Here is a 24,946-nt window from a genome sequence, read left to right as displayed (position 1 = left end):
ACATTAGGACGTTGCCGGAGCAAGTAGCTGGTTGAAAATAAACTCCATCTAGTCCATTTAAGCAAAGCAAAAATGGCAGTGGCACAGATGATAGAGCGGGTCCTCTCACAACCCAACGTTTGGCAGTTGAAATACCAATATTTAAAGAACCTTTGCTGCATAAACTTTACAACTCAAAACTGTATATCAGGTTTTCCCAATTTGTCTTTCGGTTGCGTCATGTGACAAACAATAGATGTTCTGATCCGTTGTTTCAACATCATGACAACCAGGGTGACAAGAGATTTAATAGACACCTTGTTATTTCCTGTTTGAATTGTTCTGTAGAAATTAACCCCGTTGTACATAAATGAGTGCACAGTGCGTTCAGTGTCCCTTCTATGAACCTCACAGAATCAACCCAAGACCCAGTTTCCTCTAATGAAGTGAAGCTGGTTAATCTAGCATTAACAGTTGGATTCCCATGAGAGCACGCCGTGATACTGGCAGATCTGTAGAGTGCATATACACTCTCACTTCCTTCTCCATGACAACACGCCCCTGGCGCTCTCTCAATGGGAGGGGGTCATCTAACTGTCTTCGATTTCTAATAGGGAGCAGCAGCATGGGGCTTGGCTTGAGACACAACAGTTCTCTTGAATCAAGGACACGAGTGAGCGTGGAACAGTTACCAGCTGAACATCTGCAGGGAGCAACCAAATGAAGCACCACAGCAGGGTAGTGGGATCAGAAAGCAGGGGGGATGTCTTTGAACACCAGGGGAACACCAGTGCCAATGGAGATCAGTTTACTGTGTGTGGGCAATGCGTTTTTACCCAGAAACTATACACATTTCATTCCTGATGCATGCTGAGGTTTGCCCAAGGCCCTCAAAACATAAAACAAGAATATTTGTGGGTTTTTCCATAAAATAAACCCATAATCCTTTAGTTTAGGAAGTCTACTGTCAAACAAATTTTTTCGACTAAGCGAAAGTAAAACCGCTCAAGGGGAAACTTATCTTTATGAACCAATTATAATGTGAAGGAATGAAAAGGGAATAAATCAGCAGTTATTTAGATGTAGTCAAAGGGAATGGTTAATCATGGTCGTAATTAAACTAAGACACACACAAAAAACTAGTTTGAAAATGGTTTGCCCTGTAAAACGCACTTTTTGTGGCGGTGTTTGGAAGATGCATGGGATCAGCGTATAGTCTTTGGTGGGCTCTGAACCAGAAAGGCCATGGGCGAGAAAGTGCAGCGATGTGGGAAATAATGCTAGCGTGAAAATGTGTGGCATCCCGGATCAGCGGCTACTTCACCAAGCAACACCTTTAACACCACACGCCAGGTCCGGAAAACCTGCTAAACCAATACATGCTAAATCCTCTATATGATTGTAACCATTGACTTCACACATGTCGTCCTCACCTGTCGACCATTATTAATGTCACTTTCCAGAATATAGGACTCCTACTGTGCTCCATGTCCGCGATACTCTTCAAAGGTGCATGTGTGCTCACATCTCTGCACTTAGTCTCACCACTAAGGCAATTTAGCAGATTTATGTCCAATTACAGCACTCCAAAGCGGAGTACATCATCCATTATGGTCCATTTCATACTGAATAAGGACTAAACTGGTAGAATTTGGTCACATGGGCCACAACGTCACATAAATGATTTTCCGTCATAACACTTCGGCCCTACATTTTTTTTTAAATGCCAGTTCATCTGGTTGCAACCTGCCATGCACACAGAGGACAATTAAATGATGATGGACAAAATTTCGTCACAAATGCAGTACAAAATATTTTTAAAACAACTTTTTCAGTTACCTCCGCCACTAAGAGACTGTGGCAAACCATTATTCATTATTTAGCGTCTGTTATGTTCAATCTGGGTTTAGGCCAAGTAGTACAATTCCCTCTCACATTCATGCATTAGGAGAAATATGTCTTTGGTTGGTGGGAGGAGGTCAGAGCACGTTGGTGCAGGTTCTTTCCTTTATATGGTAACAAACAGGGCCGGCCCTAGCCAATATGGCACCCTTACTGCAGCTCCACGAAGTCACAGGACAAGGGTGGGCACGTTTGAAAGCTTGGAATCTCTAGTTTCTCTTGTCTCTATCTATTTCTGTTACAGTTATGTCCGAAAATAGGCAATGTTGTAGATAGGGTTCAAAAATTAAAGCGCAATTCCCCCCCTCCAGTAGATGGCGCCCTAGGCGGCCGCCTGGGTCACCTATGTCGGGTCGCCTATGCCTCGGGCCGGCCCTGGTAACAAACAGTAATTAATTATTCTTTCACAAATCTCTCATGACCCCTAATAATAATAATAATAATATTTTTTGTGTGGTATATGCATTTTCTCTAGGGCTGCACGATATTGAAGTGACTTGCGATATGCGATACGGCTGTGCAATATCGCGATGACGATATTATTGCGATATTTCACCAAACACGACATGTTCCATTTTTTTCAGCAAATTGTGTCAAAAGAAGACTTAAAAAACACCCAATCAGGACCAAAACAAGGGTAGAATTTAACAAAGCTAGTAAATGTTAAACTAAAACTGAACTTTTACACATGACTTCAATGCATGAGTTTGAGTTTGAAAAAAAAAATGGGTCGATCTCAGTCAGATGAAGGCTATGGTGATGTTGCGATATATTGTGGCTTCTCGCGATACGGATATTGCATCAGCTAATATCGCGATTCGATATTTTTTGTGATAGATTGTGCAGCCCTAATTTTCTCCCTGTCTCAGAGTGATTTTTCAGTCCTGTTTTTTCGGTAATTTATCAAGACAGGAGCTAAATACCAAGTGCAAACTGAAAAATAAAATATTCTATTTTGTGTCAGTGTTGCATCTGATTTAACATTTGAAATGATGTGTTGTGGAGTATTAGCACCACAAATCTGATATGTAAATGAGGGAAAGCTACATGAGTACAGAATGTATGAGTGACTGTCCTGCTGTTCCACTTGTATTACTCATGTGCTACTCACATTTGGAAAATTAGCCCGAGATATTCCTCCAACTGAGTCCAACATTTGCTCAGGTCAGCTTGCTACTGCTGCTCCCGACAGGGCGCCTCAGTTAAATTGTAAATAATGGGTCAAATGCATAAAATAAATATCCAAAAATATACTTTTTTTAATAGAAAACCTTTCACTTCTCATCTAAGAAACTTTGTGAACTGTAGAATGGTTTAGAATTATCCCACTTGAGACAACTTAGGGTCATCTGTTGCTGCCAAATATTTTAACCTTTTATATAGGACTTATAAAAAAGTAGTCAACCTCAATCCATAATCATTCTGGACACGGAGTTTACTGACTTTATATAGGTTGAACAGCAGGGCCCACACAGGCTGGCTCTACCGGGTGCATGGCAGTGTTTCTAAAATCAGTCCTTGTTGCGCCCCGCATGGCCATCCACCTGCAGAGTGCCCCAGGTGCCATCCCAGGCCTTGGACAGCCGGTTGTGGGCAGCTCATAAATGACTAATGGCCGTCGCATTAACATTCAGCGCTAGGGCAGGCTAAGGGCAAGACCGAGCGGGACCGGTGCAGTGTTGGGAGCGCCTTGTGTGTTTTAAAACAGCAGCTGATTAATGTTTGATCGGAAGTGGCCTCATTCTTCCACTAGCGCAATGTCGCCCAGCTAAACTGCAGCCAGAGTGATGGAGTGGTGAAAGCAGAGCAGTTTGTGCAGGTGCAGCCCAGAAAAGGTTGAGCCGGCAATATGCTGTTTGTGTGTCACTGAATATGAAGTGGGCAGCCAAAATGATGGGCAGAAAGAAGCAGATTGTGAAAGTGCAAACTAACTGAACTGCTCATAACCACTCTCCACATTCTTGTCCCAGCAGCAGTAGTCTATTAGCTGGGTGTAAATAATGTAAGATGTCTATCGGGACAGCAGCGGCTCAAAGGGATTAAAACATGCTTAGAACCGTAATGCGCCGGTATGTGCTGCTAATGTCTTTAAATATGTGCTATCTTGGAATCGAAAGGAACCTGGTGACTCACTTGCTTTTGTTGGGTGAAAAAAAAACTTTTGCTTAAGAAATTTCAGCTTGACATAGATGCCAGAACTTTTAAGCAAAGCTCTGGCCCTGCTGCCATTATCCAGCTGAACAAGCTTTGATTTCATTTTCATTCTTGAGCTTTTTATTGTATTCATTTGTTTTTTGATAGGAACAGTAGACATTAAAGAACATTTCTGTGAATGTGTCAGTATTTGCTACAGAGCTAGTTTCAACTGTTAGCCCTGGGCAAGTTGTATAGCGTCTTGTTCATGAAGTGCAGCAGTTCGGATGATCTTGACACATGGCTGAATCATGCTGGGGAACAGTGGATTCTATTGAGAACATTGTTGATTTGACTTACGCTACGTCTTGAAGGTTTTAAACATGGGGCATATAGTGAGCAGTCTCCTCTAACCAAAGACCGAGGGGGTTTTATGAATTCCCTTAATTGTGGTGGTGCAAATCAATGGTGTATTGTATATATAGTAAAAGTTAATTCTTAATATTTTGAGCTCTTCACGGACAGGTAGCGCAGAGGTTAGCGTTTGTGCTTCACAGCTAGAAGGTCCCGGGGTCAATCCCCGGCCGGAGGGACCCTTTTTGTGTTGAGTTTGCCTGTTCTCCCTGTGCTTGAATAGGTTTCCTTCGGTAACTCCAGTTTAGCCTACCACTAAAAACATGTACAATGGGCCAGAATGAATGAGAATGTGAGTGAGTGGTTGTTGGCAGTGGTCATCTGCATACATTTGTATATGAGTGTTTTCAAATGCTTCTGTTAAGTGACAAAATAACTGGTCCTAGAATGGGGCCTTGCGGTACTCCCACAGTACACTATCGACAGGGCGATTTGACACCGTTGACCCAAATACACCGCTCTGTTGGTAAACTGTAGGTCTGATTTAATCTAGTTTATGACTGTGTTCTTAAAAATGTAAGTGAGATAGTTTTATTAAGAGAATTGTGTGGTCCGTTGACCATTGTGAGATCAATACAGGCTATCTTATCTTATCTTAAAATGTTTCAAAACTGGTTAGAATGGTTTCAAATTTCTGAATGGAATCTTTAGTGAAGGCATATCCCTCTCCCCCTACATGGAGCACCTACAAGTTATTATTTTTTAATTTTTGAACATAATGTTCAAAAATAAAATAAACAGCACACACATTTTGTGTGCTGTATATTTGCGTACAGTTATAATTTACATAGGAGAACACAACTTTCAGGGTATACTGCACTACATTTATTCATGTAGTACTTGTGTAGGGTAATCAGACCAGAGCGGCACATCATGTGTGATGGGCTCATGCTTGTGAGGTGACATTTTGTCCGTCCAGATCAGCATGAAACAGAAACATTTTCTCCATAGTGTCTGAGTGAGGTGAGGAAGGTGATACAATTCAGAGGTTAACATCACAGGTGATGGGTGTAACAAGTATTTGTTGCTCCTAACACATGCCTTGATTTTCACAGAGATACATTGTTTCACCTCGTCAATGTTGGTGATAATGATTTATACAAAACAAAAGGGAGTTCACACGTTTACACCACACATTCAATCCTCTTCCTCTGAGAGCGCCGAATTGGTCTACTGCTGCACAACTTCCTAATACTAATACTAATACTAATACTAATAAGAATACTAATACTAATACTAATACTAATACTAATACTTCCTATTATAGCTACTGTCGACACAAAGGGCAAACAACATCAAAAATGATGAAATTCTTGACAGTAATCCAACAGTTGTGACTGATACATAAGATGTAGAATGAGGCATGGCTTGTATGCAAATAGACATTTGAGTGGCAAGAAATTAAGTTTTATATACCTAAAAACAATAGGCCTGATAGATGTGATCACATGCATCAACAACCTTTTCGGTCCTTAAAAAAAAAGAAAAGAAAAATGTGTAAATTAGGCTTGACAACTGCGACTTAGCCATCCGCCGAGGTAATCTTACAAGTGACAGATTAGCATTAGGAACACGTGGAGTCATTTGCTCCTAAACACCACAAGATCCTCACGGCAGAGCAGTAATCTGCTCGTACGGAAAACTGCAGTTGATTGACAGGCAAATCGTTCCTGCCAGAAATCGCCTCAGCATACTCCACATAAAAGCAAACTTTTCTGTGCGCCTTTGAGAAATCCGAGCATCTAAGGGGAAACGTGTGAAAAAGTGGGTTAAAATTTAGGATGAAAAAAACGTAATGCTCTTTGTGAGAAACTGGGTGCCAATCACAAGTGTCGCTTTGAGGACTAGGGCCTCATGCAAATGCCTGCTCCAGAGTACATTATAATTCTAGCCAAGTTCTTAAAGAATTGCACATTTGCAGCTTCACACTCGCTCTTGACGCTCTGCTCTGCCGTACAGGGACGGCTATTAAAAAAAACACTTGGCTCTTATTTCAGGAGACATTATAATTTTACTGTTGTTAGCCGGCTTGGCAATTTCCTCTAATAATGCCCTCTATTCTATATTTTGCGCTTAGGTTTGTCGACTAGACTTGTCTCACAGGCTCTTAACACAGTGCATTGCTGTGGAGAAGTGCATTGCGTACATAACACTCATTGGAGACAGTGGAGATGCAGAAAAAACTCACACAAAGGAAACTGATGCTCTGCGCTGCTAATAATGCTTGTGTGGACAGCAGTAAGCATGCAGAGAACCATTTGGTCCGCAGGTTGTCTATATTCAATGCTGAAGCTGAAAAGGGACCACAGTGAGCCATGCCTTCAGATGAATTGAATTGTATTTTAAGTAGATCTAACCAAACTTTAAACAGCTCAGTATGATGCAAAAGATAAAACACTGTGAAAGATAGATGTGGCGAATGAGATTCAAAGAGATTCTTTTTAATGAGATTGTAGTTCCGCGTCACTGTAACATAAATATTCTCAACACTTGTAGAGAAAGAGCCTGATGGTTTTCTTTTGTTTGTCCAACTTTAGTGCAGCTGTTTGTAGATGAAGATGGGAGAGTTGCTCATTTGATTGCACGGAACCAATTTCCAAACCACCTGGATGCCAAACCAAGTCCCACTTTCTAAGGCGGCTTGGTAAAACACAAGCAGGAGGCCAATGGCGCAGATTGGCAGCCTTGCTTCCATCAGTCTACCCTTGGGCAGCTATGGTCAAAAAATGTAGCTCACCACCACAGGAACGAAAAACAGGCTGTTGGGAGAGACTTGTCAACGGTGCAGTTACGCCTCCGTGCCCAGGTAGCCTAGTTGCCAAGGCGATTATCTGAACTGTTTATGTGACGTTAACATACCAGGCACCAATTTAGTTTGTTGTTTATGCTTCGTGCAGCTAACCATCAATGTGTAGTGTTAGCATACCATAGATACAGACAGCATTGTGTCATAGAAGGGGGCGTGGCCTTGCCGAGGGGGAAAACAGAATGTTTTGGGAAACACAACTTTTTACTCTTTTTAGCCATTTTCTGCCAAAATATAAGCATATTTATCACATACAAATAAAATCAAGTCTAAATCGGGTCCACATGGATGTTTATTCACAGCAGATTGTTCAGAAGAAGCGAAAAAACAGCAGTCGTAGCTTGCGCTAGCTAGCGTTAGCATTGGCACGGTGCTAACATAAAGCATTGTGCTAGCATTCTCCATTATTTATGTATTTATGGGCTGTTGAACCACTTTGCTTTTTAATAATTAGAGAAAGTTTAGATTTTTCTCCAAATTATTTTCCCCTTTAACTGTTTTCAAACATGACCATACATGGGTGATTCCAGAGACGCCGTCTGTATCTGTACGCCTATTCAGCCTGTTGGGTTCTTCTTCATTACGCATTTTTTGGCTGGTGCGTCTTATACACCAGGGCAACTTATAGTCCGGCACACTGTAAAAGGCAGGATGTGCTGAACAAACAGCAGATAGCATCCACTTTTCATGACAGCTGTAAAAAAGAAATGACATTTTATAGCAAATAATCACATCTTTGAGGAGACACATGGAGAAGGAAGCTCTCGCTCATTTGTTGCCTCACTCCATTGGCTCAAATCAGTTTTCAGTCTCCTTTCAACTGCCTCATAAAGTGTTCAATTTTCTTACAATTTCTTTGATAAAAAATGTAATCCATCGAGGATTGGCATTCATAGTAGCTAAACTTCCCCCGTGGCTTGACTCTTGGGCGCTTGGCCCTTTGTGGAAAAAAAGAAAGAAAGAAAGCGTGTCTCTATTCATTTGGGAGAACTGGTAAGATCAAGGAGCCCCCAGCACAATGTTTTATGTGTAAAATATTTGAGCTGCCATAATTCGGAATCCTCAAGAGGTTTTAAGATCTTTCTACATTGTGCTGCAGGTTTGACAGCCATTTGAAGGAAGTGGTAAAGCAAAAAAGCCAAGATAGTGGTTGCGAAACTTTGTTATAGTTGTGCTTTTTTTTTTTTTCCATGTTTGTTTTCTGCAGCGATCCGTCTCAGCAGAAATTCACGAACAAACCATCTGCCGAACAGGTCCTGGGCGACTACACTTCAAGAGCTTTCGGTGGCTGTTTTCATCAGCACGAGATCGGTGGCGGAAAAACAGCTTTAATTGGTACTGCGGGGGGAGAGAGCCAGAAGGACCCCCACACTTCAGCACGTTGCAGGCAAGAAAATATATATATCTACCACTTGATCAAGAATGCACATTGTTTCTCCATGTTTACACTTGAGATTTTTTCTGCCACTTTTGTAAAATATGCTCCTCTTGATGAATTGCACACAGCCAGTTAATGAACACATACAGATATTGTTATTCCTGATCTTTCTTTTCATTTTATTAATGTGCTATACTTAATTTCAATCCCTTTCACAGGAATTCCAACAAAAGCGTTGATCGACAAATGTAAAAACTCACCCACTAATGGTAATTCTGCCACAAGATTGGAACGAATCAGAGTGAACTGCACAGGGTGGATTTTTAAGTTTGTGAACAAACAAATCTCGCCACAATCCAACAGAGAAATTGTCCTTCTTCAAAACCGTACACCAAATTGGACGTTTTTTTTTATCCAAATAAAAGAGCTGGGCATCAGTAGCTCCCAGCATGTTTGCCAACTAATTCCTTCCAAATACTTCTAAAAAGTGACTTGCTATGACTTATTGTTAAAGCTGAATGATTTATTTACTAATTTCGCAAGACAAATTCTTCCTATTAACACTGTTGGGGATACAAAACAAACAATTAGAACAAATACAGTAGAAAGTTTTATATATAACATTTCCAGTTTGTACATGTGCTTTAATACAGTATATGTGGAGGAACTGACAATAGAGCTCATTGGACTGATATACAGAGCAAAACAATCTGGTACTGCTCCGTAAAATTTAATTTTCACAGTGGGGCTAACAGGCACACATAGACCAGACCTGCAATTTAATCTGGACTGCTTATCATTATCCATAAAAGTAATATTAATTTGGGCATTTTCTGCTTTGATGACGTGTGGTTTAGGCCTTGGCCAGAAAATGATAGTTCTACCAAATACCAGTATCAGCTATTCAAAATACACTATTTAGTGCAATATACAATAGGATAAAGTTAATTCAGGTTTCTGAATGAATGGCCCACCCCTTCATTAGACCATCTCTGAGAAATGTGAAGCGTGTGTACCTGTTTGTTTACTTCAAGACACAGTTGTAAATTACTTAGGGCGACAGTGCAGATAGTAGAGCGCCGGCAGTTCGAATCTCTGTTAAAGGAATTCAGATGCTGGATTTGCTCTGGTTACCGACCGTGTTGCCAGACTGTCTCACTCTGAGTAGAATACTTGGACTAAGTATTAGACAAATTAGATCATACTTTATGTGTTCATTAATTTCAGTTTGGTTAAACTAATTGGAGAGCATGATACGGTACTTTTACGGCACAAAAAAAGCCCCACTGAAAATAACCATGCAAAATGAAATATGAAATAATTCAAAGCCACCCATTTGGATCTGTTATTCACCTTATTCCGGAGGCTCGCATGGGCGCCGCCATGATTTGTGCCCGCCCCTTTTCTCCTATCTGTTAACATGGGACTGGAGAAGTCCAGATAAAATCAGTTAATGCACTAAAAAAAAGCAGTTTTTAGGCCGCACAGAGAAACGGTGCAGTTTGGACTTGTTGGTGCAAGTGAACATTGGCCATTTTACTCAAATCAATCTACTAAAGATTTTAACATTTTCCCTTTAAAATGAACGGGCTTCGCACTCGACCGGAAAGGGTCAATACAACGGAAGTGACGAGACAACGCAAAAAGAGGAGAAAGATGGCAGGCCTATAGATACATCCACAATACTAGTTTGTTTCTTCATCAACTTTTTTTTATCTTTTGAAACTATATTAATAATAATAATTGTGATTGGATGCCCACGATGTCCTGAAAAATCAATTTGTATAATCACTGCCACCCCTCAAGAGGCAGCACTGAGAAATAATACACCAAAACAATCAATAGTGTCCGTGGTTCCGCTGATTTTAAACCCAAAATTGGGCTGAAACGGTTCACGAGTAGACCGAACCGAATATGCTGAATTGAAACGGTTCAACATTTTCTGTGTGCTGTTACACATCTAGCGGACACACACATATTAATGGTAAGTACAGTTTTTAAACATTATATGACCATTTCCTTGTTAGTCATTTGCTGCCAAATTACTGATGCTGAAATATCAAATATAACGTCTTTGCGCCTCTAATTTCAACTGATGCTAAAACTGTCTATGTGATATGTGAAAAAATGTATATATATATGTTGGCTGTTTGTTCCTAAATAGGGGTCAACAGTTGTCAGGGTTCTTTGTCATTGTGTTGTGTCGGCAGAGCTGTGCACCATTAGCCTCTGTTGTTACTGTAGCGCTGGGGACATTTCGCGGCCCATTAGCTGCTCTTTTAGCCTTGCTGCTACTCAGTCCAAAAGGGAACAGGTAAAAGAGGCTGTGTTGCCAATACTAAGCACGCACGCCGGGCCATCTGTCAGAGTTTCAGGTTAAAATTAGATCATTGAGTATTGGGGCAAGATGAGGTTAAGTTGGGTGAGTCACTACAGCGCAAAAACATGACAAAAACAGTTAACACAAATGTTGTTTTAGTTAGTTGTTGTTCTTTTTTTGTTTTACGTTTGTAAGCTCCAAACAGGAACAACTCAAATGAGACTTTACAGTCGGTGCGGTAGGCAAAAGAAACAGTTTTTGATTCACAGTTTCAAATCTTTTGCACTTCAAAGATCTGGGGGCCCGCACATTTGCTTGCTACACGGTGGCATCTTCAATACTAGAGCAGTAAGGCCCACTCCTCTACCAGAGCCAGTGGAGTGCTGCAGATTACACAGCAACCTGGAGAAAACTGGAGGAGCTTCTAGTGCCGCTGATGGGCCTGAACAATTTGCACGGCTGGCAGAAAAACCATAATCAATCCACAGATTATAGGATAAGGGCACTAAAACCAGTCGAGCGCAGCGCTTTCTCTTATCGCAATCACACCTTTCTCTCCTGCCTCAGGTACAGCCAATTAAACTACAGGAAATACAGATTCAGCCACTGCGCTTGGAGAGGCCTACAGGACATCTCTAGCACTTCTCCAGCAAGGGTCTTATTAAGCTCACAAGTGCTGCATAGGCAAATACGGGCAAAAGATCGGATCAAATTCTTGGATACCAGTGATAATGCTCATGTGGAACCAAGAAACCAAGATCTGGCACGATAAAGTTGAACAAAGTGAATAAAGTTAACTATATGTTTATATATGCATGTACTGTCCATGTACAGGTATATAAAAATATAGCAATGATGGTACTATATGGGGCAGCATCAGACGGCAGCAATAACCTGTTGCCATTCCATATTTAAGAATGTACTGTAAGACAGTATTCTAAACCTGATTCTATACATCAAAAGACTATGTAAACTTATTTCCTATGTTTGATCATGGTTATGTATCTATATCCTAAACCATGTGTTGATTATGGTTATGTATATCTTAATTGTACCATAATGAGCTGGTCTCAGAGGACAAACCGGAATGTAAAAGAACGGCAGTTGTAAAGTTTGTAAATACGTTTAAAGGGGTGGGCATAAATAAGCATCGTTTGCTTCAGCCTACTCCCTTTTGGGCATATTGTGTTTCTTTTCTTTTTCTTCTAAGAACTTGGAACTTGGAATAAACTAAACTAAACAAAAACAAAAAAATAATAATAATAATAATAATAATGCCACAAAGTATAGACTGCATCAATATATCATATTTATCTCTCCACAGTCGTAGGTATTGGCCAACTTTTTAAACAGTCTGTACACTTCATATATTCTTTATTTATAGAGTCTGGCACCTTGTGTAGACGCTTGGCACTCCTCTATGGCTTCTCCTGCATCTATTTTGTGTTGTAGAATAACATATTATGTGACTATACTTTTTGTTACGGAAAGTATGTGTGGGAGCAGAGAGAAGTGAAGCATACTTTAATGTGTGAACCAAAGGATGGTTAAGAAAGGCAGAGCTGAGGTCAAAATCAAGGATAACACCCAGACTGAATACAAATCTGTAGAGTGACTTTTCATTCCAAGTGCTTGGTTGTAGCATGACTCCATTTGGATTATGAACTGGTAGAAAGGTTGACTTTTTGACGACGTCTAATAAAAATGAGATTAGGCACAGCGGGGGTTTTAACCAATTTAGCTTGGCCGCTGTGTCCACCCTTTGTGGGGCGCAACTAAATCTTCACACAAGGGCTTTGACAGACTAGTTGACTTCTGTGGCACTAGTCAACATCATTTTAGACGAGTCGACTAGTCTCCCTATGCAGTTGTGTGTTGATGCTTGTGGTGTGCAAGTTTTTCATTCTGCACTTTACAGCACATCATTAATCTTACAGTGATCTTTAATACAAGACGTGCCGTGTCTCTGGAAAAAACTCGAGAGAAGTGCCTAGTTTTAACATTAATGTCAAGGTGGAAACCCTTTTCTGTGTGTTGGCGGGACAATGAATAGTGTTACACCTGCCAAAGGGATGGGCAAAACAACAAACTTTTAGTGCTCCAGGATACATTTTTGCCCGAGTCTCTTCTGGACATATTCAGCCGATATTGGCGAGCTAAAGCCGGGACGGTCTCTCCACCGTCACCGCGACCCTTCACACGGTCCGGCTTTTAACTTTTTTTCTCACACGGACTCATTCACACGGAATCAACTACGATCTAACACTCCGGGGACCAAGAGCATGTTTGCTTCAGACCTTGGATTCACGTGGAGGGATGATCCCAGTAGAAAGAAGTACAGACAGGAGGGCAGGAGGAGAGAGGAGAGGCGAGACAGCGGAGGAGGAGAGGGGGGAGAGGACAGACCCACAGCTGGGAGACCCCGTGGCTCTACTGTATGTCATGTTTCTTGATGCCTAGGAAATGGAAATAAACCACTGTATTGCATTTCTAACTAAAACAAGCTGGCATTACTTGCTTAAATGTGAGCCTATATTATTACATGACGGATTTGCGTAAAATCGTCTGAGGACATAATGCGCTCAATGTATTCGCTGTCAATATGATGACGTCTTCATACGACATCGACTTTATTGACAGACAAGTCGACCTGAAAATCTGTAGTCGTTCAAGCCCTACTTCACAATGAATCTCACTCAGAAGTACCACACCCACTTATGGCCTATTGAATTCAGCAACATCACAATTTGCTCAACAAGGAAATTATATGAATCTTACTCCTCGAAGGCCTTGACACTATTGTATATAGTAATTTCAAAAGTAATAGCTTGAGAAACATAATAACATAGCATTAAGACATCATTTATCATAGCTTATGTGTTCATACAATAATGGAAAGATGTGCTTTTGTATGTCTCCTAAAAAAAACATTAATTGAAAAGAAGGCCTATTCCGCCAACATTTCATTGTGTGTTATATAAAGTGGCCAACTGGGACTGCAGACTATATGCCACTCCATATCTTGGCCTCGAGAACAACACAGCTCTTCCAACGCACAAATTATTCTCCGCGGTGTGTATCAAAAATAAAATGATCATCCCATTTGTACGACTCCGCCAAAATGCACCTTTGAAAACGCTCCCACAGTCACACACTCATACGTATCCAATATCAGTTGCACACAGACGGACTCAGTCTGTCGTGTTTGTTTGACAAAGAGATTAAAGTGCAGGGCTGAACACAGGAGCCATTAACAAGATCTCTGCAGAGGGACTATAAGTCCAAATAAACATAGGAAGTGAATGTATAGCCTGGTGGGGAATCCTGTTACATATGCAGAACAAGCAACTTAATGGAAACTATTGGAGTCAAAAGGGGGTAAATTGACTAAGTAGGCCGCACAGGGTAAATGGTCTAAATTTCGATTTTGATTGGCCACATGGGTGTACGGATGCTGCTGTGGTAATTGCGTTCTCTTGATGTTTTCCCCGCCTTTGTCTCAACATTTGCTGCGCTATGCAATGTGATGGGGAGGAAAATAGCTTCCCGGGGATGCAAATGATGTGGCGGCCCCCCCCCCCCCCCCCACTGAGACGCACAGCTGAGAATGGTTCCCTCCACATTGAGACAAACAAAGCATGGCTGCAGTTGGCACGGTCCACTGCGGTTGGCTCGCTACCAAGAGAGGCAGAGTATGTTTGAGGTACTCACCACGCTGGCTGGACAGGGCGGTATCTGACAAAACAAAGAGAAGCAAATGGAGGAAAACAACGGTTAGAACAATGTTTTTGTTTTTTTCAAGCAATATGGCAAGCAGATTTAGACATTCAGTCATTAGAGTCATTTTGAGAGGCCAACATAGCAGCACTAAGTAACGTGTTTACCTTAATATATCATTTTCGTAGTCCCTCTGGGGGTAATACAAGTGTTAATGGGATGACTGGGGGGGTCTTTCATCTCCCCCTGTGTCTCTGGCCAGAAAACCACCCTTGCCGCTTTCCCTGCTCCGACCCGGAGGCCCCAATACACACTAATGGAATCACAAAGAAGCAGCTAGCAGGCAAACAGGCAAAGCTAAGTGTGGGCTAGCGCCACGTAAACAGTATTTACAGTCAAGTTTGAGTGAAACAAATGATCTCCATTGTGTTATTGGATGTACAATATCCCTCTCTCCCTTTGTCTTTTCTGTCAGCGTAGTATTTACTGTCACTGACAATTAATAAGTAAAAAAAAAACGCAACATGCTACGACACCTGCAGTGGCGCTTTATTAATTGAATTACTTAGTACTGCTTTAAACAATATAATGACCATCTTATTCTGTATCATCCTGTTTCTTTTTCCCAAGCGTGCAAAGTCAGTAATCAAATACAAAAACTATAGCAGGAACATCAAGGCAAGTACAATGGGAGTAGAATTATGCAACTTTTCAGAAGAACAAAGGGGAAGCGTGCCAAAGGATCAGAGGGAAAGTCACTTGTAATAACCGGCCAGTGACATAAACATAACAGATACATGTGGGGTACGGTTTCCTGTCACAAACGCGCCGCGGCCTCTGCATTTGTCTTCGTCAATTATCTAGGCAGCACCGTTTAGACACAACATGCTCCTCCTTTATTCCTCTTGTCATTGCCTGAAGCAGTGAAATTCATCATTATCTTCCCAAAGCATGTTATCTGAATATAGCACAATGCGAAGTGCTGCTTGGGGTTGCAGATGCGCCAAAGCAGCAGCACATGATGGGGGTGGTGTTGGCTAAGACCTTGACAGAGCATTGGGGTGATAACAGTGAGGACCCTCTTAACTCCACTCCTGCGGTGCCTGCCCTTGCCTTGCCCCCCACTGCACATCACAGGCAGTCCGCGTGTCTCATTTTAGTACCAGGAAATGCATATTTTAATGTGCAGTACAGTATACATTATCATCATCATTACTATAATTCCTGTCTGAGCCGTGGAGGTTCATCTCTTGGTCTTTTACCATGAATTGTTTTGTTTGTATACTTCATTGTCCCCGTAGGGAAATTCGTCCTCTGCATTTAACCAGTATGAAAATATGTTGTTATCTTGTATTTGTGTTGTTGTATTTGTGTTCATACTTTGCTTTTTGTTGACTTGATTATCCTCTTGCAGAATTCAACATATATCTTGCATGTTTAAAATATGCTTTTATTACTGAAGGTTATTTGTAATGTAAAATGTTTTACAGAAGATCCAATTGGAAGTGGCGAAATTATAAAGCAAGACTTTGTAAAATAAACGAAACAAAGTGATAACTAAACAAAATAAACAAATAGTTGATAGGATACCTGGACTCCCTGAAATCCTGTTAAAATCCATGGGCCGGATTCCCCATACACACAAATGGTAAAAATTCCCAATCCTGTAGAAAAAAACCCGGAAAACTGCAGAAGGCGGAATTTTTCTAGCGTGTGTGTTAGCCATTTATGAAACTGTGTTGCAGATATCAACTCCTTAGAACTGCATCGTGAAATAACTTTGCTTATTGCTGTGATATATATTTATTTTACTGCTAATAATGCATGGCCAGATCCGCTCGGAGAGAGGGGGCGGACTTAACTGAATCGAAGCGTCTTGTCTTCCGGGTTTGCAGAATACCCCCAGAAAATAGTTATATTTCTCACAAAAAATAGAGGCACAATATATCATATGAATGCCTATACTTTACTTTGGGATGGCTAAAATAGCATGATGCAGATCCTTTAACTCAATACCGACTCAACTTCACAGAGAGCACTCATCTGGAAGAATATCTCTCGGTATTCATGATCCAAAAACTCTTAAATGGACAATTTCACAGAAGTCATGAGCACTCGTAAGCCTGATCTGCTGCTACATTTAGTTGAAGACGCTCCTCTGAATTATTTAACCGGGAATCTAAAATGCATGGGCTCTCGGAATAAATGTCCCCTTGCACTCTACTATGGGTCAGTTGGTAAAACACTATTTCACAGCCAAGTGATTTCAGAGCGGGGACTAAACCAACTATTACCATAAAAGTGTTTGATTAGTTTTAAAAGTTGCCATTCCTTGTCTCTATCTTCATTTAAAACCTCCCTGTGGATAATATGATATGGTCCTGACTTCTAACACACTGCAACATCAACATCGATGAAAGTGATCCGACCTTGATACTAGATCAAAACGCACAGCCACCCATTTCTCCCCTTTTGTATCTTTCTTGACTTATTACAAATCCATTTTACTTTCGCAACTTTAGACTCAACATCGCAATGTCGGAGATCTCTTCCTATCCGTTGACTGGGTGACTGCTATACCCCAACAGAACTCGCAGCTCCGCACATGTTCAATTATTCATCTCCCTCTGTCAAGAATTCAGCCGTGCTCACACTTGCCAATAGCCCCCCTTCCACAAATTGGCAGACGCAGTCATATTTGGCATATGGTGCAGAGCGGCGCTGAGTTTCCTTGTCTCTTCAGTTGGCCCGCTAGCCTCCCGAAGAGCATGCTAACACAGATTGGCACACATAAGCAGTCACGCATTAGCCGGACAAGTAGACACTGCAGCCGGTGTTACGGAGAAGTTGGCCGTTTGTTCACAGGCTCCTTGCAACAGGTTGGCAGGCCATATGTGGTTGTGGTAAAGCATTTAAATGCTTTTTATTTCACAGTAATTAAAATGATTACACTTATTTTTTTCTTCATTTGGAAAGTTCTTGTAAGTTTCAGTGCCATTTCTTAATGTATTAATAAGAGGAACAAGAACTTATTGGTCAACAAGCCAGAGAAAGAGTAAGATCTACAGAAAGTCATTTAAGGGACTCTCTTGAAGTTTCCCCATATTCAAAATGCGAGGGAGTAAAGTTAAATGTTCAAATTGTTAATTGCCATAAAACTCATTCATTATTTCCTTAAGTATTGAGAAAATCCTAAATCTTTGTGAAAGCTTACGCCTGCCTCAAACCTTTAAGCCTGCAACGACCATTCACTTTGAAACAGAGTTTGCTTGTTTTTTTATACTGACATGGATTATTTTTGTATATTTATGGCTCCACAGATATGATTTGGGAGATGGTTCTAAAGGGGCAGTGGCTGTGCGGTGCTGTGAGCCAGTGCAGTGACAGATGTGGGCTTTGTTCTCTTGGCCAGTACCAGAGCCACATGTTGAGAGTTAGATCACATATGAGCAGGGTTTTGTGGGGCCACTGTGTGACAGATTCAAGGCATCACATTGGTGACCTCGTCGTTTATATGCTGTGTCCTCCTACGCAAACCTTTCACACAAGTTTTAAAGGTCTACTTTTCTCTATTGTTGTAGCGTCAGTTAAAAAACTGACGCTATATAAGTATTTCCTATACCTGTTACATTCCTCTGACATTTCTCGATAAATATGGCCTCCAAATGCTCAAATGTTCTTGCTGTTTCCAAGGGACAGCCTGATGGAGGCATGTCACCTGTCTGCTCAGTGTCTGGCCTAGAAACAAGGTGATTGCGGCTATAAGAGCAGTACGACTTTATAAAAGCATGTATTTGTGTAATTTTCCAGCGAGAGACGGCGCCGTCGCTCAAAATGTGCTATACACATTACTTTAGCCATAGTTCTAAAATGTGATGAAAAGTCCTCATGTCTGTGGCCAATGCCAACTTTACTTTATGGTACAGAAAACAACTTTATATGACACAAAGTCATCATTTCACCCATTTTCAGCTTTTATGCAGTAGGTCGTCATCACTGTTCAGTTCATGTGTGGAATTTCCCCCAAACAGACAGTGTTTGGGACAAATGAAGCCATTTGTCCCAAACACTGTCTGTCACTGACCTCATCTTTACATTTTTTTTGCTCAAGGCTTCTTGTCTCATTGTTCAGTTCTACTCCAACCTCTGAGGTCACACATCAGGAATTCAGCCTGCGTATATTCAGTCTGTTCTGTTCAGCAGAGTTGCCACATCATTGCTACACTATTGTAGAACCCATGAGCACAGGAACTAAAAGATCGAAAGAACAGCGCAATTTTTTTGTAAATGCAAATGGAAGGACGAGTGACCTTTCAGAGATACACCACAAATTCCACAGCAACATTAATTTCACGTGTCCTTAATTGCATTTACTTTCTAAAGCTGTCTGCTAGAGTGAAAGCGACAAAGGCACGCTGATGCACTCATAAAACTTGCTCAAAAGGTCACACTTAGTCATTCGTATCAGAGCAGATAGAAATATGTTGAATAAAGGCAAGAAAAAAGACTCAAGGTCGGTTTCTTCGACAAGCAGTCTACCCGTCTAGCACAAATTACTTACAAGACATCAAATCTAAGTTACAAATTAACCAGTGGTCAGTGGTTTGATGATGGAGCTTTTTTGTCAGGATGATCAAATTCAAACAGAGTAATTGGAAATACTTTTTGGTAGCATAGTTTACAATGTACAAGGCTAATGGATTATCAGCTTTTTTGGTTGTTTTTTTAATTCAGTTTTAGCAGGTCTTATTGCTTTCATGAGCATTGTAAGTATAACTAAAATCTGAAATTCAGTAGGGTCGGCATTTAAACTGGACTTAAGTTTGTTTTGGCCATGACACTTTTAAAGCCTACGCAGCATATGACCAGATAAATCAGAAACTGGGTTGAAGCTCTAACTTAACGATTTTTTCCCCCACATACATAATTGTATAATTTTGCATAAATTTGGATATAATGATTGATATGTACATACATGTTAGTACAGATGATGCAAAGACCAAAGGCTGCAGGCTTATACACATGTTTTCTCAGGCACTCATCATCATCATCATCATCATCATCTGCAGCAGCTGCAGCAGCAGCATCACCGCTGTGCCAAAAGCGTTTTAGGCGCGACAATACAGCTGAACAGGGGAAAACGTTATTCAAAGATATCAAGTTTTCTGTCGTTTTATGTTTTCATGTAAAAATAAGGCACCTTTTGCATAAAAATTGCCTGTTATTTCAGTCAGACAAGGAAGTAGATATTAGAAAATCATTCGCAAAGGAAGGTTTGATGTAGGGCTGAAACAACTAATCGATTAAACAACTAATTTCGATTATTGAAATAGTTGTCATCTATTTTAGTAACCGATTTATGGTTTTATAGCAAACACAGACTCATATAGAGCAAAAATAATATACTTTTTTTTTTTTGGATGGAAAACTTTTTGTAATTGTATATTTTATTGAGACTTTTTTTTTATACCTATATGACCGTGAGGTCAAAAGACAAGCAAGGCATAACAAAAGTCATACACATACGCAATGAAGTGCACATGAAGCACAAAACTCCCGTTATTTAGTGATTTCCTGTAAAACTACTGCGTGTGAGTCGACAAAACGTCATAAAATAAGCATGGTAAAAGGCGAGTTTGGCCTATTTTTTACTCTGACATTAAAACTCTGATGTAGAAAAGTAAGTCATAGAAAAGTAAATAGTAAAGTAATTTTTTAATCTGCCTTAAAATCAACCACTGGGCTGTCATGTAGAAGGAGAATGTGAGACAGTACTGCAGCACTTACGGTGACGAAGAACCACTCAGCTTTTTCACCTAATAAATAATGCATTTAAGAGTCTAATCAAAGGGAACAAATGAGTATGTCGAGAAAACTATTAATCAGATTGCAAACGTGTATTTACAAACACAGCCATAAATTATGCATCTGGTTATGTATCTGGTTAAATGGGCCTCTTCCCGGGTGAGACTGCCTGCCATAATTGGAATGGGACGACTACAGGAGCACTACCACTACACACATACAAGTACACACTTGTACCCCCCTTGTATGCACCCAGCTTCCCCCAAACGTGTCGTGAGCCAGGCAGAGCCGGCTCATTACTGCCTAATGAGTTGTCTGATTAGGGCCAAATAGAAAAGCCGTATTGTAATGCACTTTATGTTTATTTTGATTAATTGTTGTACTAAAGTGACTGGATAGAAATACAATGACATGGCACATTAACATTTGGTGGTAATAGGGCCCTGGTGGACGCAGTAATCATATATTGAATAGTGCATTGAGACGCACAGACACACACAGTCTCCAGCTTCGGGGATATTAGTGTTAATACAGAAACAAGTGTGCTCTATTAGTGAGAACAGCGGGCGTATGCGGAGCAGTTTACAGAAGGAAAAGAAAAACATAAATACTCTTTGCAACCTGGTAAGATATAACTTATGTCACTTCAAGGATTGTTTTACTTACAGATTGTTCACTTGGATCTTCTTCTTTGTGATGGCATAACTTTATACAGATTTGTAGCTAGGGATGCACCGTTATCGGAGCCGATACTGGAAAAAATACGATATTGGGTATCGGCTACAAATATCTGATGCTAGTTTTGGCTCTCAACGCCTTAAAAACAAAACTTTTACCTCCCAAATCTAATGAATATGGACATGCTGTATATCATTGTAAAGCTAAGAACCTGGAGAAGTCAATCACTAAGTCACTTTCATTACTTGTATTTTTGCTCACCACGCAAAATTCTGTTTAGCATGCTAAAGCTAGCTGGAGCATGCTAGTGCTAACGAAAACTAATTAAGGCTGGGTCAGAAACTATGATAGAAATACCTAAGTAAAATAAAATTGGCCACTGCTGAGGCCAAGTGTTTGTATTTCAGTCATGTATTTTTTGTAATGATCAGTTCAATTCATGTGAGTTTTTTATATTAATGTAACCTAAAGCCTGTCATATAACCGAGGATATTAAGTGTAGAAAAGTTCTCCTTGTTAAATGTTTATCCAAGCTGCTTATCAATAGATGTAGCTAACTGATAATTGATCTGTAACCTGACAATAAAATATGACTCTATTGATCATACAATGGAGAAGAGTCAATTATTTTTTTCACTCGGAGAAAGCCACTTTTAGGAAAGTCTCTTGGTATCGGTAAATATTGGATATCGGCAGACACTCAAAGTATCGGTATCAGTAGCAAAGGCCAGATGACACTGAATTAACCAATTGGATGACTGAGAATTGACACTGTTATGGAAGAAACCTTTGGAGAACCTTTGTCATTGTTTTCCACAGAACACACTTTCAACAGGCCTCCAGAATGTACTATAACCAGTCTTACAATTTGACTGCATGGATGAGAGCTACTTTGATTGTTCCACATATTTTCTTCACACTTACCACTTTACCGATGTGTTTGTTTTATCTGCCAAAGCTTATACAAAGAGAAACGGCCAGGTAGATAAGACACTGCCCATTACAACCCTTTTGTTATCTCCAAGGGGCAAAAGAGCACATGCAGCTTGTGTGATGACCAGTGGCTGTGTGGGGCTGTGAGCCAGTGCACTCACAGATGGAGCCTTTGTTCTCCTGGCCTGTAGCTGAACTGCATGTGTGGCGTCAGATCACATCTCACACATGGACGGGGTGATGCTTTCTGGCTGGCACTTTGATGACCACGTCTTTAACTCCTTTGGTTTGGGTGGGTGTTTGTTATTCAGACCACACAACGCTTCAGTGGATGATGTTGAATTCAATCATTTTGGAGAACAATTTTAATATTTAGACATACTCGGATCAATATGCGCTCAAAGCAGGTCACAAAGTTATCATGATTCAAGTCCCCTGTCTCTAACGTGGAGGCTGACTACAGGAGGAGCAGGCCAGGACAAGATTAACTGGAAAGCACAGAATCCTGTTATATCTCTCCAGATTGGCAGATAATAAAAGCAACAGATTACAATTCAATTTTATATCGAGGTTCAAGATACTTTCTGTATCATTCCAACACGTCAAAAACACAATAGAATGAATGAAATTTGTTTTCAGGCAGTGCCATAGCACTATTGGTGAAAACATGAACAACAGGTCACATTCAAGATGATTTTCCATAAGTTTAACCTTATGACTACAATGTAGAAACTCACAATGACATGTTGGTTTTTTCGTACATAACTCTGAATAATTTATACTCTATAGGCCTATATGTAAGTTTTGTTATTTCAGGGATGACCATCAACGCATCGAGTTGCCTTGTGTATGAAATGTGCGCTATAAATAAACATGCATTGTCAGAGGAGCAACTATATTGCCATGGCCTGTTCTGAACACACCTTAAATCAGGGGTAATGGTGCACCTCAGAAAACTGCCTCTAACTGCCAATACACTGCAATCACCAAATCACAGCGTTCCCCTCACAGAACAGAAGTATACACAGAAGTGCAGACAGTGGGGATGTTCAGACAGTAAGTTAACACGAGAGCTTAGATCTACTAAGAGTCCACATGTGGTGGACAGAGAGGCCTTTGGGTAAGAGAGTGCAGCATGTAGCATACGTTCACGCTGGGTAAATGTGTAGTGTCCACAAGAAGAAAGTGAACTCTTAAAAAAGTAGCATTTTCAACATCAGATCCTCTTTAACAGACTACTGTCTGGTCGCTGTGCAGTCATAATTGTCTTGGCTTTTACTTTTACATGCTCAAGAGCTCTCATTTTTCCGGTATGTTTGCACCACTATAAGACAGCTAATTGTATTATCTGTGAGTACACTTTCTCAGGGGGGTGAGACATTAATGGAGTGTGTCCACCTCAGTGTTAATGCAATGACGGCAGCAGATGATTAATTGCTGCTGTTTTAAATACTACACACCTACAATATGCGTCAATGACAAAGAATGGAAAGAAATGTATGTTCACATGAAAGTTATTTTGTATATCATATTCCAACAACAATAATGAAGTATAATTGTTCCAATCCTTTTGCACTAGTTAAGAAAGTCAATAATGCTCAAATATAGCACTCAAAATACATTTTAAAACTGTGAATATATGTGCAGTAGTCATACTGCAACAGGTCTGAGAGTGCAAAGACATAACCGTATAGCTTGGAGAAAGTTAGATAAATAAAAAGATCCGGTGACTTTTAGCAGTGAGCTAAATTAAGTACAGTTTTAGATAAGGCTTTTTATTTTTTTTAAACATTTACTGGAGCCTGATTCAATATTTTGAAACACTCAAGAGTGTGATTCAAACTTGTGATTCACAGTGTGTCCCTGACATGCACCACCAAACAAAAGCAGCTAATAGACAAGTGGCTGGGGGGTCCCTGCTGTGATGAACTGGTGCTGACACAGCCAGATGTTTAGTTCAAATGCAGAAGCCCCAAGTGGGACAGAGTGAGGAGTCGACGTGTGCTGTGTGGCTTTAGTCAGCGGAGCTCCTCTGTATTCCACGTAGGCTCCGAGGCTATGCTGTAAATGCAACCTGAGTAGTGAGTGCAAATGTAGGCTCTGTCTCATCATCCAGCGTAGGCAGTGTTGCACACACACAGTATTGTGCATCTTCATTACTTTTATCTGATTGCTCACTCATACTGAGTAACGATACAGCTACTGAGCGGCTGTTTTGCTATTTTTGATCTAAACTATGGCCGAGTCATTAATCCAATTTTAATCAAATCGCAGCCTAACAAAGTTCAATCTCCATGAACACGTGGTGCTTTTTAATAGACAGGTCAATTTGTCAATCCCCTCACAAAAAAGCTTGTACACCCACTAATCAACAAAGTGAGAGCTTGGCCTGACATCGGATGTGGACTTCTGCAATGGCTGCACTGTGACTACAGTATAGGGTGACCAGACGTCTCAGTTTACCCGGTACAGCCCCAGTTTTACAGAAGCGCTGTCATCTCTATCATCAATGACCAGATGCCCTGTCTCTGTCTGGGGGGCAGAACTTGTCTTTGTAGCGGAGCGTAAAAGCCATCCGTAAACTCCGGTCAATTATAATTTCCCAGCATGTACGCCTGGGCTTGATCTTTCTACCTACCATTCAGCGAGCGGGGGAGGCGGGTGTTGTAGGTGACGTCAAGCATTTGCGCCGATTTGCTGGTTGTAGTTTGGCAATGGCAGAGGATACGAAGGTAATGGAAGCTCTTCAATCCGTCCTGGCTCGGCTCCCAAATATCCCAAAATTAAAATTGAAGCCTTGGAATGTGCAAGGAATGTCCCCAAGAGTTATGATGGCTGCTCCACTCACTCAGGCGCATTACATACGTCACGACCAAACGCT

General features: G+C 40.8%; 1 protein-coding gene across 2 annotated transcripts in view; it reads right to left on the bottom strand.

The window, feature by feature from the left end:
• The window catches only part of cdh4 (cadherin 4, type 1, R-cadherin (retinal)), a 268,278-nt gene that overhangs the window by 149,054 nt on the left and 94,278 nt on the right, over window positions 1-24,946 (bottom strand). For both annotated transcript variants that reach the window (XM_079578250.1, XM_079578251.1), the window contains exon 3: window positions 14,644-14,667. In XM_079578250.1, coding sequence (XP_079434376.1) covers window positions 14,644-14,667 — 24 coding nt within the window. The remainder of the gene's footprint in view (window positions 1-14,643; window positions 14,668-24,946) is intronic.

This window comes from Gobius niger, assembly GCF_951799975.1.
Source record: "Gobius niger genome assembly, chromosome: 20".
NCBI lineage: Eukaryota > Metazoa > Chordata > Actinopteri > Gobiiformes > Gobiidae > Gobius > Gobius niger.
This window is presented reverse-complemented; position numbering and strand designations above follow the sequence as displayed.